Source organism: Epinephelus moara, chromosome 12, assembly GCF_006386435.1.
Source record: "Epinephelus moara isolate mb chromosome 12, YSFRI_EMoa_1.0, whole genome shotgun sequence".
Classification (NCBI taxonomy): Eukaryota; Metazoa; Chordata; class Actinopteri; order Perciformes; family Serranidae; genus Epinephelus; species Epinephelus moara.
The window spans coordinates 17,491,434-17,511,462 of record NC_065517.1 but is presented as its reverse complement, the minus strand read 5'-3'; the positions used below and the strand labels follow the sequence as shown (position 1 = coordinate 17,511,462).

Sequence of the window (20,029 nt, the reverse complement as noted above, 5' to 3'; positions counted from 1 at the left end):
AATTGGCATTCAAGTAAACTGAAAAAATCCAACCAGAATTCTAGTAGTACTCTTGTAGTAAAATGGACTTAACAACAAGTGTCTAATGGCTGCTCAAGGACAATGCCAACTGCGATGTTAACCTCGCAGCATGTTAATTTGGGAGCTGCTTGGTGATGTTTTCCAATTATCAACACAGCTTTCCTGGAGAGCAGAGATGTGGAAAATGCTTCGAAATTTTAATCCAATATCTTTCTTTTACAGACAAATAAATAAACAGACAAATTAATTCATAAAATGAATAAAAAAATGTCTGTTTTTGGATATCAAAAAGTTTATAAATCCTGATGGTACTGTGCCGCGTAATACAGGTTTCCTATAAAGCTTAAGGGAAGTTAGATTTAAGGCAATTTTAAAATAACCAAACCTGAACTAGAAAAAACATTAACCTACATCAATTACTTTGGGACAAACTTGCCAAAAATGTTTACTGTAACATAAAACATGACTTTTTGTTCAAGTTTAAAAGATGATCTACTTTATTTGTTAAAAAAAAGATGAGAACTTTCTGCTGTGAAACCCATGGGAAACAGTAAACATTATCATTAAAGTATCCATTTGGCCTTTGGTATGCCGTGGGAAAAGTTACAGATGTGGTAAATGTATATGAGTGTCATTGGTTCCGCTACCATGATCTGTGTGAGGTTTATGAGAGAGTCACTGGGTCAATTTTGCTACCAATTATTTAGAGGTTTTATAATGCAAAGTCAGAAAAAACAATTAATAAAATCCCACTTCTCATATGTTAGCATTTTTTTAATTTTGAAAGATGTATGAAATGGACTTAAGACATTTTAATACAAATTAAGGTCTTATTTTTAGATGAATTAATTCAATGCCTTTTAAAATTTTTCAAGAAGTTGCAGGAAACCTGTAATATTATAGTGGTTTTGGTATTTATAGCAGCAGCACTAGAATTTTCACAAACTGCTTGCACTTGTTATTCACTGTTATTTTTATTTCTTTAATTTGATCTTATTTTGTATTACCTCTTCTATTCTACTTGACTTCCTTATTTATACTTATATTTTTGCACTGTCTGTACTGTGGGTCAATTCAGAGGCAAACAGGGTTGGAAACCACTGTGTTGGAGCATATACAGAGGAAATACAAATGAAAGAACCACGAATGTAGGCCTCACAGAGCCTGTGTTATTAGCTGATATATCTGGGCATGCCATGATGTCAGAGCAACCCTAAAATGTTGGGCAGGTGATAGATGGGTGACATAATAAGGATTCATTTGAATGTCTTTGCTGCCAGTGGAAAAGTGAGAAACACATTTAACTCCCGAGCTCCCAACTTCCCCCAAACAAACAAAAAGCAAACAGGAAGTAAACAAAAATGACCTCTTCAGTCTAATCAAACTCTCTTTCAGAGCTTTGACGACTAAGATCTCCAATTTCTTCAGGTATTTGACGTAAAGCCTCCAGAAAGCATTTTAAAAAGTATTTTACTTCATACATACACACATACTTCAGCTGACACAAAAACAAACTTGCCATGAAATAACATCTTAGCAGCAGAAACAGCACTTCCTGTTTTAAAAACAACCTTAAGCATACATTTCCTCACACACTTACATTCTCTGCAACACATGCACACATGAAAAAGAAAAGAAAACTTACAGGCTGAACATGGCAGCTCTGCAACTGCAACCCTTCCTCCCTGGCTCTCTTTCTCTCTGTCATTTTCTTCGTCTGTCTTTCTCTCACCTCCTCCACCTCTTCCTCTCTGTGCGTCTCTCCTGGGCTACTCTCGCCCTCAAGCCTTCTTTACCCTCTCCCTCTCCGCTGATTGGCCACAGCAGTGAAGTGTGTGATTTACTGGCTCCTTCACTTAACAGATGTTTAGGTGAACTTCACAACACACACACACACATGCACAGTGAGAGGTGGTGTAGAGTTATGTCTGGTAGCCCCGGGGGTTTAAGGGTGATGACGACACACTCACACACACACAAATCCAGGCTAGTGTTTACATGTGTGTATATGGGGTGTGTACGTGCACTGAGGTTAAAGGTTAGGTAAGCCTCAGAGTTGACAAGGCAATAGGATGTGTTAGGGTCAGGACCTCACATACATACACAGGCGTGCACACAAAAAGTTCACATTACTGGGAACTGTGAAATGCAGTTACACAGCGCGTCACATGAGACAGTTTAGAGTCACAGGAAGAAAAATAAAATTAAACTGACTGAATGTCTATAAACTGAATGTGAGAAATAAAGAGGAACATTAACTCTTTTCAGTTAATCCTACTACTACTAATTTATAACTGCGCTAATTTGCCTTTTTCTGCCACTAGAGGGCAGAAGATCTTCATATCAGACTGGCAATAAAGTAATAAAGTAAATAAACTTAAACAAACACAAATCCTTGGCATATAAAAGTTATGGCCACAAAGCAACTTCAGCGTTTATTTGGAGTCTTATTTCTGTCCACATGAGTAATGTAAGCCCAATATTCATTCTTCTGTTAACCCCGTTTTGGATTTTACTGACTCCTGCGACACATTCTCATGTATTCTCATGGACTTTCCACATCCACATACGACATGCAAGGTACCCTGGGTGCGTTGGTTGTTAACGTTCTGGGACACCATGTCAAGTTCTGCCTGTTACACGCATTGTCGTCTTTCAAAATACACTTCTGTTTTCACAGGAAATTTAACGTTTACATACAGTCTCTTTCAAAATAAATGCACTACGTCGGAACAAACACTGCAAATTGACAATTTTTTTCCCAATACAACAAACACACAGGGTTGGGTTTTGGCAACAAAAGCACGTGGTTAGGTTTAGTTAAAAAGAAGGTTTGGCTTTAGAGTCCTACGGGACGCGAACACCACTCCCTCGGGTGAAAGTCGTTGTTTGTTGGACCCAACCACCACCGCTCCTGCCTGCCCCAGTTGGACTTTCACCGCCTTAACTTTCGTCCTTGTCCCGCTGCGTTTCCCCCTGACGCCGCTGGGCACTGTTAAACTATAACAGCAACCGGCCATGTATCATGACGACTTTAAAGGATAACTTTGGTATTTTTCAACCTGGGCCCTATTTCCCCATGTGTATGTGTGCGTATGATTCATGGGTACCACTCGTTCTAAAATTAGTTCAGTATTGAGGCGCGAAAAGAGCTAAAAGGGTAACGGGGGCAAATGCGTCCCGTATAAAAGTGCTTTTTTCCGCCACTGACCGGTTCAGATCGCCAGTGCTATCTCTGTAGATAGCATATTGTAGCGGCCCTGGGGCAGTGGTGAGTGTGAATGAGTGGAGTCAGCTGTCAGTCAGTGTTGGATCAGAGAGGGGGAGGGTGGCCCCGCTGGGTACTGTAAGTTAGTATGTGTGTATGAGGTGTGTGTGTTACGCTAGAAGAGTCAGAGGACGGAGTCTTTTACGTGCTAGCCCCTGGAGTGTTACCGGAGTTTTTGGTGTGCTCAAATAAACGGGCCTTTTTCCCAAACGCAAGAACAGGATGTCGCGCAACACCCTGTACAGCTTTAATAGGCTGCCTTTGTCGGACGGTGAGATGCTGAAGTTGTGGCTAGTTGTGCTACAAATGGATGCTAACACTCCTGTCCAGACACTGCGCCTTGCAGACCATCAGGTCTGCAGTGCTCACTTCTCCCAAGATGACTACTGCCAGCCGAAGGAGAGAAGATATCCAATCCCGAAACACCTCTTCCTCAAGAAAACGGCTGTCCCACGAGTAGAGAGAGCTATAGACACAGTGGAGCAAAGCTCGTGACATCACACAGCCCAGAGGTAAGGGACCGGTCAGTGGCGAAACACACACTTCATACACACATACTCACATACTCACTTACAGTACCCAGCGGGGCAGCCCTCCCCCTCTCTGCTCCAACACTGACTGACAGCTGACTCCACTCATAGCACTTATAGCACTGGTGATCTGAACCGGTCAGTGGCGAAAAAAAGCACTTTTAATCCGCAAACTTATACGGGACGCATTTGCCCTGGTTACCGTTTTAGCTCGTTTCGCGGCTCTGGTTGCATCCGCCTTCCTTAATACTGAACCAATTTTAGAACGAGTTGTACCCATGAATCATACGCACACATACACATGGGGAAATAGGGCCCAGGTTGAAAAATACCGAAGTTGTCCTTTAAAGAACGCCTTTTCTCACTGGTTTCTGAAGCTGCAAGTCACTGCCCAAGTGCCGGATTTCAACGATTTCAGAGTGAGACCGGGCTCACTCCCGAGAAAAATATTAGGCTCTGTAGCAGCTAGATGTTCAACTTTCTTAAGCAGCTAGTTGCTAATTTTGTCTGTTTGCCATCCAGAGCTGGGCAGGTAATGTATGTTGGGTTTATCAGAGCTTTTTGGCCAATACAAATGACACTGCATCACTTCCTCCTAAATACAGCAAGCAACCATAAAGCAAATGAGTGCACTCTGCCGGATTGAGTGCAAAAACCTGTCCAGATATACTATGAGCGACAAGAACAATCAGGGAGCCTATCGAGCCCTGAGCGAGCCTTTTGGTTTTGCTTTGAATATATGTTGGAGGTGAGCGAAGCCTCACCAAAATAGAGCCGGTGTGAGTGTTTTTTTTAAGCAAGCGACATCAGCCTGTTTGCTGACACATGGAGCAGTTTAGGACTTCCTCATTTGGAAACACTGAAACAATCTGATGTTTGCTCATTCGCATGCAGTCAGGAAGAGGTGAAAGAGTAAAACCAAACCAGCCCTTAGTCCCGTGGGGCTGATTAGGAGCAGGAGTAAAGAGGAGTTTAGATTAAAAGCCTTTTTTGGTCATAATAAAAGACAGTTGCAATGGTTAGTTGATTAATTATCAGTTTCTCTGGTTTTAGCTTTTCAAATGAGAGAATTTGCCGCTTTTTTTTTTCTCATATATGACCCTTTATGTAATATTTGGACTAGACTGTTGGTCAGGCAAAACAAGCAGTTTGGAGATGTCACCTAAAATAACAACCATATGTTTTTTCTGACATTTTATAAATCAAACAATTGATAAATCAATCAGCACATTAATCAGTAGTGAAAATAATCTTGGGTTGCATGCAGCCATAAAACACTTGATAGCTGATAGCAGTCTTGAGCACCCTCAGATGGTGCAAAGGAAGAGGACTGCTGATGTAAACAAGGGTTCTGCACAATGCACTGTAGTGAGAAACACTAAATGTAACTGTTTTTGTTAGAAAGCATGGGTGCTTTAATATGTTTGTACTTCTTTTATTCGTCATTGATCAGATGTTGCTACAGAAAGCATATGTGTGTGACGTACACTGCAGCTCAGGCCGAGTGGTTAGAGGTGAAAACAAGGTCACAGCTAAGAGTGTGCATGGCGTGTGACGTGCTAAATTAAATCAAAACAAAATGAGGTTCAGCCAGTGTTTTTTTTTCTAAAGGGAGAAAAAAAAAGTCCACCCTCTAATATATACAGTACACTATTCCCTCAGTACTCGGTATTTATTTTCTTGGCTGTAACTTTAGACATGAAGTGAAAAGATGCCAGATTTTTTTTTTTCATCCCAAAATTGGAAAAGACTTTGCAGAGTTTACCAGGTTTCTTTCAGACAGCAGCGAAATGGGATGTTGATGGGGGTGTTAACAGCTGGCTGCAATTCAACTGACAGAGCAAACACACACACACAGCAGAAACCTGGAGCTGGTTAACCTCTTCTCTCTGGCACTGATTTCACCTCGTTCTCTCCTGTCCAACACACACACACGTACACACATTCTCTAGGTTTTTCTTTCACTCCCTCACTTGACGTTATCTGTCTCGTTCCTGGCTTTACATCTCAGTTACATCTTTTACCTTTTCTATTTCCCCTTTCTCTCATACCTTTATACACACTACATGCCCCTCTCCTTAAAGGCGCTGTATGTAAGAATGTGGCCAAAACGGTTACTGCACTCAAATTCAAAATACTGCCGCGAGTCGTGTCCGCCCGCCCTCCCCTACAGATTCGAGGTTGCTGGACAGCGGCACACTGGAGACTGATTTGTTTGCCCACGGGCGGCTGCCATGGCAGGGCTGCGTCGCCGCGTCCTTGATCTTCGGTTTTCCAGTGGACCGTTCGAGCAAGTCCGGCTTCTCTGCTGCTAACGCTGCTGCCGGGATACAGCAGAGGAGCCGGCTGCTAATGTTATGTACCGGGACACTGCTAATGCTGCTTACCGTGCTGCTGTAGCTCAGTCGTAACTTTAACTGATGCTGAGACTCTACTGACTGTGTGACTGGTAGACGGCGGTGGGTGGCGCAACAGGCCAAAACACAAATTCAAAACATAAACACGATTTGCAGACCGTAAAAAATTTTTTTAAATGCGAATATTCTGGCCGTACTATTGTTGTCGGTGAGATCAGTATGTTATATGAACATTATTCCTTAGTCTCTGTGACATATTCGGAGGATTTTATGACTATTTGCTTTAGATTTCTTACATATAGCTCCTTTAATAACTTCCATTCTTCTTTTCTTCTGTAGCATTTCTGTTCCTTTTTAATCATCCTTCTCAAGTCATAAATCTTCCTTTACTTAACTTTCTCAGTTAAAAATAGAAATAACTCTGTGATCATACAAATGATTCACTTATAAAATACAATGCATTGGTGAAAATCAATCCAGTGGTCTACAGTCTGTCTGGCTTTTGATGTCTTACAAAAACTAGTGTCTAGTTGGAGCCCCTTGTCACGTTTCTGATGTTTCTGAGTTTAACCAAAAAGTGAATACCATCGAAACTCAGATGATTTAACTTGAAATTCTGTTTGAGGCCCAAAGATGTTAAATTATCCAATATTGCATTAAAAAAAGATTTGAGAGAAATCCAAAAAATGAATACAAGTTTGTTCAGCAGAATTTATTTCTTTCCTCTTCCCTACCCATTAATCGTCTCATGACCCCTCAGATTTAGATCCTTATGTTAGTACATAATGCCTCGTTTCCACGGCATGGGTCAGCTCGACTCAATTCACTTCAAGCAACAGGTGTTTTTTTCTATTTAATTTTTCTACTGCAGATAGTACCACCTTGGTGTAGGTGGGATTTTCAACTGATCACAAAGCAATGCCGCGTGAAACTGCCGTGACACCATCTTGCAACACTCATTGGATCCTTTAATCAGCAACGATGTCTGCCCTTCCTTAACCATACAGCATAGTGTACGTTTTTTGTTGTATGTGTCTTTTTTGCCACTAGAGGGCAGAAGAATTCCATATCAGGCTGGCAAACACAAAACTTTGACATATAAAAGTTGTTATGGCCACAAAGCAACATTAGCGCTGATTTGAGTCACCGTATGCTTGTATTTCTGTCCACGAGTGATGTAAGTCCAATATTTATTCTCCTTTTAACCTCGTATTGGATTTCACTTCACTTCCCGAACTGTACGGCATAGTACGATTTGCGGGCTGCCATTTTTTACAATCGGGGTCAGGTGAATAAAAAAATTGTGGCGGCTTTGTATCCTGGCTATCTAAGAATGGTGGGTTTGTGAGGGATGTCTCGTGCCGCAAGAGTGATGATTCTGTCTGACCAATTGGTGGTCTGCAGTGTTTTGACTTCATCTTCATCTAGTATCGGCTCAGCTTGCTTGGAAACCAAAAAACAGTGAGTTGAGTTGAGTTGAGTAGGGCCGTACCGTACTAGCTCTATCTCAACCAGCTATAACAGTAAAATGTTGCTCACACACTGATGGATCAGTATGAACAATCTAATAATGTTATATACTATTACAGGAGACGTTCTTCTGCAGAATGAGTTCTTCTATTTTTGTTACTTTAAGTATATTTTGCTAATACTTTTTCACTTTTACTTAAGTAGGATTTTGAATGCTGAAATTTTACTTAAAAGTACTTTCACATGAATGTACTGTATGGGATCTGAATACTTCTAAGTGAGTAAGTTAGATTTATTTATATAGTGCTTTTCGCAGACATAGGTCACAGAGCGCTTCACAAGGCCATGCTTCTCCCACTGCTTCCTTCCTTTTTTGCTCTTACCATATTGTTAAACTTCCTTCCTTCTTTTTAGTCTCAATTTCCTTCAATGCACTCATGCAAAACATAAAATACTTCACCTGTGTTTTGATGGTAGGTGTGAAAACAGTATGCAAAAAGATGGGTGTTGACAGGAAGTCACACGTGCCCTACCTCCATCTCTCTCCACCTGTCACATGCGTGCAAAAACCAAACAAAGGCAAGCTGGTGTCAGTTTGACAAGCTATGGTTTGGGTGTGTTTACATACGGCTGAATTATTCACAGTGGTGGTAGAAGTAATCCGATCCTTCAATTAAGTAAAGGTACTAATACCACACTGTGAATACTCCACTACAAGTAAAAGTCCTGCATTTAAACCTTTACTTAAGTAAAAGTATATAAATGTTTTCAGCAAAATTGATTTACAGTATTAAAAGTAGTCAATGTTCAGTAAAATGTTCTAACTAAAGCTGTCAGACAAATATAGTACAAACACCTTAAAATCTGTACTTCATATGAGGATTTCCATTTTCTCCATTTAAGCCCTCCTAACTGCAGATCTGTTGTTGGTGATACATCAAAGTTTAAAAAAAAAAAGTTTCTAAATATATTCAAGGCTCAGAGACAATGGGTATGAAACTCCCAGCAGCCGCATCGCAAAACAAAACTGCTTTGGTTTGTGTCCATCAAACACAGACTGCAACACAACAAGTTCAAACAACAGAGAGCGGAAACTGCAGCCACACGTGCTCAGCTGGTCCATTAACCTCTCTGTTCTTCTCACACACTTTTTCTTTACTTCACACACTCCTACATCCCTGTGTGCTGCAGCCAGCACCATCTGTCAATCAACTTGAATTACCTTCTCTCTCATGACCATATACGCACACATCCTGGCTCTCTCTCTCTCGCTCACTCTGTCTTTCACTTTTACGTTTTTCCTCGTGCACACACGCTCTCTTGCAGCTGCAGACATTTACTCACACATCTCACAGCCTCTCTAGGTTACAACAGTATTTTCTCCAGTGTGTTGTTTTGTACTCTCTGTACACTTGTACTAGATATCTATATTTTATATGTGCATATATGTGATATAATCTTTTTTTTAGTATCATAGAATAAAGTATCTACGCAGGACTTTCCCTAAAAAAAACACAATTCATAGACTCAGTAGTAGTAGCAGTATTCCCTCTCTATCATCACTTATGACCCACTGGAAGTGTGTGGTGGTGTATTTTTCTTTAGAGACTTTGCCCTCTGCCTGTATTTTCATATTTCCTCCTTATTTTCTCTGTTCAGGATGCTTATGAGCTTGTACCCCTATAGCATTCAGGTCAGGTTAGGGCTTTATAAAAAGACTGCGACCAGGTGCCAGACCTCAAGAAGCACAGCCCTGAAAAAACGCAACTATAGTGAGGCGAAACACCAAATGAGAGTGAATCTGGGGTTGACTTTTTCTTTCATTTGGCCGGCAAGTGTGTTTACCATCAGTAACCAACCATCCTGCATAGTATACCTTTAACAAGTGATTATTTTTGGAAAAAAAAAAAAAAAGGAAAGAGATCACTGACATATTGAAACCTTTGTAGTTGTTAATAGCAAAGTTGTTAGTAAAGAGTTGCCTAAAGACATCCAGCAGACACGGAGTAATGTGATCATTCATCTGAAGTTGCAAGTTCACTTTTTTAGCTCTGTTTTTGGTCACCACCAACTCCTGAGAGAAATAATTGGCTCTATAGCTGCTAAATGCTCCACTATGTTCATCAGCTAGTCGCTAACTTTTCCACTGTCTGCTGTTTGGTGCTACGCAGTTCGTAAACAGTGGGTATATGAGGTTATTTGTTCCCTAGCAGGTACATCTGCAGTTGGCAGGAGGTAAATGAACAATTTGTAGCTCAGCTAATTTTAAAAACTTGGAATAATGAGTTCATCAAACATTTTTTCCACTGAATTTATGCTTCAGCGGGAAATAAAGAGCAAAATTGATACGAGGCAAATCTCTGCTATATTCATTGTCTCAATGATCGGTAACTGTCAAGCCACCAAAAGCCGACCGCATTTTGTCTGCCAATAGATGACCCTAAATCCTACACACTGGACCTTTAACACCACATGTTTTTGAGAGTGTGTAATAAGTTGCCAACAGAGCCATAGACAGGGTTTTAGAAACAGAGTTCAAATTCCCCATCCACTTGGGTAATGTTTGTTTTATGAGTATCAAAAAAAAACAGTTTCACAGTTTGATCTTCCTCCTTATTAAAATATACTTTCTAGATTTTGTTTCATAGCTTTCTCAACAGTTATGTAATACTGGCGGAGAATACTAAATCTGACTATTTAGTGTAATCAGTCACTCAAATATCAGAATCTGCCTCTAAAGTGGTAACATGTGTTATATGTGAACGTAAGCTCCACTTGATGTCACTAAATTGCTTAGATTTCCAGAAATATCACTGAGGACGTGACTTTGCTGGCCTGAATAGCACTTGGTCTGACAGGGCTGTGGGGGACAAAAAAAGGTTGGGAAATACAGTTTTATAGCAATGTTAATGTGCTGCATGTTCCACTGGTGCACTCAAGGGCAATACATGTCAAAATCAACCAAAGTCGAATTCTTTTAAAAATACAAATGGTGCATGACAGCCACTGAAAGGCAAAGCACCACTTTTACTTCCAATGCTACTCCGCTGTGTCAAGTGTTGAGTAAACGTGACCGCAAAGGCCAATGAAATTAAAAGGACGCACACTTCTCTTTCACCAGCCAGCCGTGTCTGTCTGAGAGGGGAAGTCCACTCCCTTCAAGTGTAAACAAATTATCTCTACAGAGAAAAGGCAGGCAGGAAGATTGCAAAACACAAGTGTGATGATGACCAGAGAATATATAAATATATTCGGTGGTCAGCGGTTTGTTTCTTAAGTTGTATTTACAGTTTGACTGAAAACAGACAAATTTCGTTTGCTATAAATGCTGAAGATGTGTTCCAACAAAAATTGTACAGGCAACGGCTGACACCGGCTAAATGGGCCAGAACCAGAGGAAACTTCTAATGAGTCTTGAATTCTTTTAAGGACAATGAACTACTCTGAAAATAAGTTCTGTCATGTCAAATGTTCAGTTTAATATAATGATTTAGTTACTGTTTGATAATTATCACATAGCCTACAATGTGATACAAAAACATTTCATAACAAGAGATGTGCACTCAGTAGAGTGTAGATCTGCACCAGGCGGCTGCCTGAGCTATTTGAGGCCCCCCTAGATAGTTCTTCAACTGCAGCAGATGCACCGCAGAAGCTTATAGAAATACACTCCTCCTGTATTTTTGACAAAGCCATTGCACAATGCAGAGAGCAGATTGATTTATCCTGCTAACAGGCACTATATGTTAAATAGAGATACAATATAATCATGAGGATGAATGTATTTATAATAACTGAAGCACAATCACAAATCTTTGATCTATGTACTCCCAACTGGAATTTTAGGGTATTAACTTTAGGCTACAGAAAAACAAAGAAGTAAATAACAACAATGAACACAACTAAAACGGACAGAAAAGAAACCATTTAACTGCCCTCATATGTACTCATGGTACTGTAGAAGGATAACTATTAAGGCAATTGACCAAATCAACAAAATCTGCAAGTCTACAAAATCTGGCAGGCAAAACGCTCTGCTTCTGAAACACTCCCGATATGACACCGTGCAGCAGGCGGAACAAAACCTTGTCGCCTCCCAGCTCCCTTACAGTCAAGATGGTGTTGAAGATAACAAAAAAGGGACTTATTCATCTCGTCACGTGCCCAACTTAAGTGGGTCATAACAGATCAGGTATGGAATTAATCTGCAGATGCTCAGGCTTAAAATGATACCAAACTTTTCTATGGATGTCGGTTTTTGAGCCACGATGAGTGCCTAAATGTGGCCTGCAACAGATGTAAGGCTTGTTGTTTTTAGCTGAGACACTTTTTGGAAATCTTGCGTACCAACCAGTTAAGAGGAGTAAGGAGTCAGCAGTCAGTGATGGTATAAAACAGTCAAAACAGGTTTTTTAAACAATTGTGAATCACTGCAACCAAGAGATAAAGTCATAACACAAAATATTAGGCTGATTGGTCCAGTAGTTTTATTTGAGTCAAATGAACATTTAAAGTCCCCCTCCAGATATGTTTTAATTTGTAAAAATATTTGGTATGAAATAAACAGAGTGTTGTAAGCATCACCTTGTACCATTTTAGCTATGCCGCGAAATGTTGGTGAAATAGCCATTTTTTCTTGAATTTGCACTTCTCTATATAGTGAATTAGGACATTATGTTACCAATTAAGGCCTTATTTTGATTTGGTTAATGAATTCAATGCCTTTTAAGGCTTTTCAAAAATCCATGGGATCCCAAATCTAGCTTGCCTGGGGTATGGTTGAATCACAGATTTTAGGGAAGTCCACAGATATCACCCCCTTCAGTAGAGGAACATGAAAACACCTCTTTCGTGACAAACTTTGCACAGATAGAAGTCAGTATAGTCAAGGTCAGACATTTTAGGGGACATAACGAAAGAAAAACACGTTTTTGAGTGGAGGGGGACTTTAATAATATTAAAAAAAACAACGAACAAAAACATATATTGAGTTCCCTAGCACATTAAAATCTAACTGCCAGTCATGATCACATTTTTAGCACTAATGCCCAACACTGAGCACATTACACTTCTGATGTGAAGGTTGATTTTCTTTTTACTTAAGTACTCAGTACTAGCAAATAAACGTGTTGACTTCTACTGTATTTTGGTTGCTTTACAATACAAAGCACCATTCTACAGATCCAACTGAAAGTTAGATATAAGCCAAACCGTACGCAGCAAACACTGTACAACAAAGATTTATATGTTATCTGTATTTGTTACATGAAAAATTATGGTCTTTCAAACCAGCCTGGTTTATTCTGATTTAGGGGTTCACTTGAGGCCTTTTATTCTGATTGCCTCTAAAGAAGATGAAAGCCTCCATGTTACTGTAGCTATAAATTCACACAGACACAAACCGGTTTCTCTCCCACCTCCATCTTCCAGCGGCTGAGCCATTCTTCTCTCTGTCTCCTGCTGATGTAGTACGGATCTCCAGCCTGGAAAGTCACCCTGGGGACTGGCCTCCTCCGCAGCCTGCCAGTCTCACCCTGCACACACAGGAACACACAAAAAGGCTTGTTACATACCTTCTCTTTAATCTGCGTGTACTAAAAGAGAGGATTTGTCTTCATTTTTGGGTATTAAAAAAAAAACACACATCAGAAGTAGGGTGGCAACTGGTTTTCTCACCTCTCTAGGGGAGTCACAGTTTCTGTCGTCTGGCTCGTCTGCAGGAGAAGAAAAGTTACAGGAAATGGCCCATTTGTACAGATTTAACAAGAGGTTTAATGAGGAGGTAAAGTCATGGTTTTCATCACTTTGCCCCGGCATTGATATTTAAAGTCGAAATGCCCTAAAACACTGCAATCTGGAAGTTATTTGACTATGAAAATTTCAGGTAAATTGAAAACAACTCCTCTTGAAGACATTACTTTTTTATGTATAAATTCTCACATCCTTAATGCATCTAAAATGTCAGGAAGTTAGCTGTTGTGTAAATCAAAGGCTTCTGTAGATAAGTTAGACAGTTTTAATTAGTGCATGTATGGGCAAAGTCATATTATATTAATAATTATATGACTTTGTATTAAATCTATACCCTTATTCTTCTCGGTTTGCTCTAGTTTCCGACGCCCACGCTTCTTGCGAGGGGAAGGGGAGGGCTCCGGCTCCTCAGGCGGGGTTGGGGGGGCGTTTGCACAGGGGTCAGAGGTCGCCATCTCCTGGGAAACAGACGGAGCACAGTCTAGGTCTGAGAAAACTGCTGCTGGCCCTCGTCTGGACTCATCAAAGGACTCCACAGACATAATAACCATACACACACACACATACACACACACACACATAAAACTCATTCATACACACACACACACAATCAAAGAGCTACTGCAATACAAGCACATACCTATTAGTCTGCCCTTGTTAGTACAATGCAGAGCAGGTACCTCCAGCAGAGTGTGTCTGCATTGGATCAGTATAATAAACACCCCCAGCTCCCATTAACACACACACACGCACACTAATAAGATGAGATGGGGAGTGCTATTGATGTCGTTAACAGTGCTAATGATTAATGAGCACATGTTGGAGAAACTGTTCGTGTTTAATTATACTAAAATTACATAATATGTGAAATAAATTTGCTTTTAAAATTGCATACTTTTTAAACACAAGTATTTTACTTAGCAAAATACCAAGATAACAACTACTGCTATTACTACTATACACCCAAAAACAGTCTCTTGTGCATACCAGTGTTTGTAATTCAATGGTTTATGCATTAGCTCACAAGCAGTAATGATGCTAAACTCCGCTCTGAGAGGCCAGCGGGATTTTTATGTGTGCGTGTCGCTGACAGGCCAACACATTTTATAGATGGGTAGTTAGAAAGTGGAGAGCAGGGGTGAATGTCAAGCTCAAAGGCTGCGCTAACGCTAGCTAGCGCTAACAAGCCCACAAAAGGCTGTAATGAGCAGGTGAGAAGGCCTGTAAAAGGCAGAGAACACAAAAGGTGACTAAAAGGGCCTCGGGACAAACTTAACTACACCAGTACACACTTTTAACACTGGGTACTTAAACGGGAATAAGGTGCTGATACATAGGTGGATTTTTTGGTGGCTAAAACATGCCACCTTTAGGCAAACATGTATATTTTGCATTAATGTGTGCTTGCCTTTTTGTAAAAAAATACTGCAAATAGTTGTACCACTGCATCAACCCAGCTCTGAAAATTAATGCAGGATTAAGCTCTAAAAAGAGACAGGGTGTATTATGTCTTAAGTCTGTGTATAGAGGACAGTGCAGCCCTTCAGCTTGTGTTTTTAACAAGCACTATATTACAGAACTGGCAGCAGATAATGCTTTAATAATCCAAATTTGCTTTACATAAAAACAAGATCACTACTAATTCTCTATATACTCTCATGAAAGTGTGTTTTAATGTTGTGAAAATGTACAAATATTGAAATAAACAGCACATGTGTTCAATGGAATTTGGGTCCAAACATTGAGAAATGACCTGCTGAAACAAAAGTGACTTAACTGGAAAGATAAAAATGACATTTCTGTTCATAACACTTCATCCAGAAATCTCAACATACTGCAGGAAACATAAAATACACAAAGCATTCAAACTAAATGAATCAAAGCAGTCAACTAAATTCAACCCCTTAAGTCAAGTTGTTGAAATCAGTGTAAAACTTGCTATGTAAAAATCAACCAGCAGCTTTGAAAAATATACTGCAATAAATTAGCTCACATGACTTTTAAAACTGCGCACAAAACAATCAAAATAATGAATATGAATTAGCCAGATGACAGTTTCTTAACATTAAATCATTAAATTAAAATGAGTGCACCAGTATCAGTGTCTATCTTGGGCACATGCGATACCATCACGACGCTCTTGATAAGAACACATGGCCGTAACATTTATTGTTTTCCCCCCAAAATGTAATTAAAGCTGCATTAAGCAATGTTTTACCATTACAGTATGAGCTAACTTTTAAGCAAACAACTGACTACTTACACATTCAGCAGAAACAGAGGAATCTGGACTTGCAGTCATCTTTTTGGCCACATGTCGAATGTAAATTCAATTCAGCTCCTGAGAAAAATATCTGGATGTCTTTGGATTGCTATATGTTCGACGTTTCTTCAGCCACTTCGCCTTTCCGCCATTTTCCGCTACACAGGAAGTGTACAGCCGGTTTGTGTGAGCCGACTGTACACTTCCTCCTGTGAGAGCAGGTGCATTTGTAGGGTTTCATTTGGGCCAGTGAATCAAAACTATGCCCTGCATGCAAACGCAGGCTGCAGACTACAGTGATGATTCACGTTACAGGGAGCCATTTGATTCATTGTGATTGTAAAAGATATTGCTTAATGCAGCTTTAAAGTTGTATTAAGAGAATTTAACTTAAATATTTAAAAAAACAGTTTCAGGCACACACAACGTTTGACAGTAGTTATAATTAAGAGCTAAACTCACACACAAACACACACAATACCTTCTGCATGTTCACTGGTGGTTTATGTTGTCTGTCACCCTTTCAAACAACTTCTGCACTTCCTCTTTTCTCAGCATCTAAACCTTGATCTTGAATGACAGACTATGTGGAAAGTACCTGACTCTACTGTCTCTAACTTGAGCTGTGTGTGCACAGCACAGCGATGCAGCCTAGGGTAGTTTTTAAGTTGGATGAAACTTTGATGATGCCCAAGGGGAGGCTGAAGAGGGAACAGGATGTAGCAAACAATAAAACAATAGTGCACCAAAAATAATAAAATAAGCAGTCACACAAACCTAATATGGCAAATAAATGCATGATGGGCCAAAGTGCATTGAAGCGGTTTCCAATCTCGGTTTGACTAATGGATGTAACACATCTGTTTCGGTTATTAGCTGTGAGTCTCGTTCAGATTATGATTTGTAAAAGACATGAGGTCTAAACTGAACATGTCTCAGCTTGAACTCTGTCTTGAATTACATCGTCAGTCAGAAAAAAAAAAAACTGCAACATTTTCCACTGGGCTCCTTATCTTCAGGCCCACGTCTTAAGCTTTAAATTATATTTCCTTAGTTTGCTTCAGTTTTGCTAGCTAACACTTATTACTAGGGCTAGCTGCTATAACCATCTTGGCCAAAGCAGCTAGCCCTAGTTTCTGGATTAACTGAGTTTTTAAACTATCTAATAATAAAGTTTTTCCTCAAAAACAAATAAACATACTTTACAGTGGTGAACAATCACAAACAAGTTGATTCCTTAACGTTTACCGACAGATACGTCCTCTAATGATTCATTTTATGATTTCATTTTGCAGTCGACATAAGTATGATTATCTTCAAAGAGTAAAAAGAGAAGTAGGACAGATGTATATGCACTGATCTCATCTCAACTCAACTACACTCCACTAATTTATGAGGTGCATCTAGCTATAACAAATGCAGACTAACACGGCAGACCTGCAATAAATGAATGCCATAATGTTCGGTTTATGTTAAAACTATTTCAGAGAGGTGTTTATTCAACTGTATGATCATTCTGGAGGCTGTAGTTTGTGCTGCTATCAAATATCATAGTGTTTTACTGACAGGTGTTTTTATTAAGGCTGCAACTAACCATTGGTTCTTTCTTAACGATTAATCTGCAGATAATTTTCTCAATTAAAATAGTGAAAAGTGTACTGTATAATTTCCCACAGCCTAAGGTAGCTGTGAGAAAAACAGAAAAGAAGAAAGAAGAGAACAGACAAAACCTTTTTTTAACACCACATTTGGTGTTTTAGAATTGCTGGTTGAGTCTCTGTGTAATCTAAAAAACAACAACATATTAATAAAGAACATGTACAGGATGAAACGATTGACGTGCATGAATTGAAAACCATCTCAATCACTGTAATTAGTAAGCTTTTACAGAGAAATTCTCTTACACACAGCACTGTCAACTATTTTAGAGTGTACCTGCCTTAAATTAAACTTCATACTTAGTTTAAAGCACTAATTAAGTGTCCATTTAAGATCTGGAAGGATTTTGATCCCTGCTGACACACTCAAACACTCAATATATAAAAGCAATATGACAGAGGAAAGGATGAAAACCAAAAAAGTCTCTTAAAAACACCAAAGATCAAATCTTAACTACTTTCACGCTAGATTTCATATTTAAAAGACTGTAAAAAACCCAGATTAAGGTGATGATTTTATTCAAGTTTTTACAGTGTTTGCAATAATCCGACTTCCTCAACAACCTGTCATTACAGGATTTATTAGAAAGTTATTTGATCTGTGTGGTCTGTATCACAGTAGAGGACATTTAAGATTGTTCAAACAGACCTCAACACTAGCTCCACAGTTAGTTGTAAAATAAGAGGCCAAAGAAAGACAGAAAGAAAGTTTTCTATGTACTGCCTGCAAGTCATGACACTTTTTTTTCAAACCGTGCAAACATGACCACAATTTCCAGCATGTCTCTATGACCTTTGAGGTTTGGGCGCAAAACGGAAAACACCAAAAGAAACCAGACTGAGCTGCACACATGCCAAGATCAAATTAAAAGCTCTGGTTATCAAGTCATGCCTAAAATCTTAGGTTTCACATGACAGTTCCAGCTTTACTTCAGATAAAATCTTGTTATTAGGGTGCATGAAAAGTTTCATTATCTGTAACAGTTGACATCACAACTGACTGCGGCTGTAAGGGGGTGTTTCATGTGAAAGCATTGCATAAATGCTGGGAGAGCTGCCATTATATCTCTTTAGTCTTACTGTACTTCAAACTACTCTGAAATGTTTAAGCAAAAGCCACAAGCGCACACACACATGCATAAAAAACACACCAGCTGCTTCACACATGGTTCTGGTGGCAACAAAAAAGAGAGGATCGAGGGAGAAAGGAAAGAAGAAAGAGGAAGTGACTGACACCTAACTTACAATGTTGTGACTGAGTGAGAAAAAAGAAAACTAAACATCTGCCAGAAAAAAATAAGAAGCATGGAGCATGAAAAGAAAAAGGATGGAACCCTGAACAAGTTAAGGACCATGAAGCTAATCCACTTATCCATAAAAAATATCATTACTGTACTAATACGTGTGTACAGACAAGTATATTTGTGTGATGACTTGTGATGGAGGTGAACAAGTGAGTGAAGAAGAGAAAGTGAGGTCTCCTCCCTCTCTGCTCTCTATAGTTAGAGTCACTGACAGCTCCACCCTGAGCTCCACACAATGGATCTATCCTTGGATACACTCCACTGTGTGTTTGTGTGTGTGTTAATGGGTAACACACTGATCGCTGGGCAGGAGGCTCCAGTCAAACGTCTGCTCCACAACTGCTGATGCAATAACACTGCCATACTATTGATGTTAACGTTACAACAAGTACTAACATCATCAACAATGAGTATTACCTGACCTACTATGACAACTAAATCTTTTGTACCACTAAAAGTTTGACTACTACCACTGATACTATTATGCTAATACGGCCACAACTATAGTAATACTACTATAGTCCTACTTATACTAATACTACTACTGCTGTTACTACTACAGGTGCTACTACTTCCCGCTATTGCCACCACTGCTACATCTATTATGAGCCGTTATGCTACTGTCAATATTATTATCACTACTGCTACAACTACAACTGCTGATACTTCTACTACTACTACTTGCTATTACTATACGTCAACAAAAACTAGGTTTACTTCAATTACTACTACAATTAAGACTATAAACACTATCATTACTGCTTTAACAACTAAATCTTAAAGTACTATTACACAACTATGACTACTGCAACTACAACAACTACAACTATTACATTACCGCTAACACAACTGCAGCTTTTACTAATTCTAGTGCTACTTCTGTAGTCCTACTACTACTACTGCTACTAGTGTCAATACTACAATGATTAACTACTACTGCTATATTTAGGCCAATACTGGTGCTGCTACTACTACTATAAAGCTATTATGAATCCTGTTGTGCTACTGTCAATATTATTATCACTACTGCTACAACTACTACTGCGGCTACATCTACTACTACTACTACTTGTACTATTATACTTCAAAGGGAAATTTCGGTTTATTTCAACCCGTCTCCTATCGTCCTAAATTTGTTTCAAGTCACTAGTGACATAGAAATAATAGTTAGCATGTTAGCCGCTGGCCTAGATACAGCCGTAGCGTTAGACCTGTTAAAACGTAATTGAACGGGCATCCTTTCAAGTGCAAAGTTAGTCCACTAAACAAGCTTTTTCTCCACAAAGACCGCCTCATATCGTTAGGATAAATGTCAGAGAACATATAGAAAACGACATGTAAACGTGTTGTCTTACCTTACCGGTGTGGTGCCATGTTTGTTGTTTACCATTTAGCTAAGGCTGCAAC

General features: G+C 39.4%; 1 protein-coding gene across 9 annotated transcripts in view; it reads right to left on the bottom strand.

Moving 5' to 3' along the window:
* Positions 1-20,029, bottom strand: part of LOC126398485 (DNA (cytosine-5)-methyltransferase 3A-like) — a 71,997-nt gene that overhangs the window by 32,868 nt on the left and 19,100 nt on the right. For 8 of the 9 annotated variants that reach the window (XM_050057878.1, XM_050057872.1, XM_050057879.1 and 5 more), the window contains exons 4-6: positions 13,732-13,855; positions 13,323-13,360; positions 13,064-13,180 (exon numbers count right to left, since the gene is read on the bottom strand). The exons of the other annotated variant lie outside the window; for it this stretch is intronic. In XM_050057878.1, coding sequence (XP_049913835.1) covers positions 13,064-13,180; positions 13,323-13,360; positions 13,732-13,855 — 279 coding nt within the window. The remainder of the gene's footprint in view (positions 1-13,063; positions 13,181-13,322; positions 13,361-13,731; positions 13,856-20,029) is intronic. 9 annotated transcript variants of the gene reach the window in all.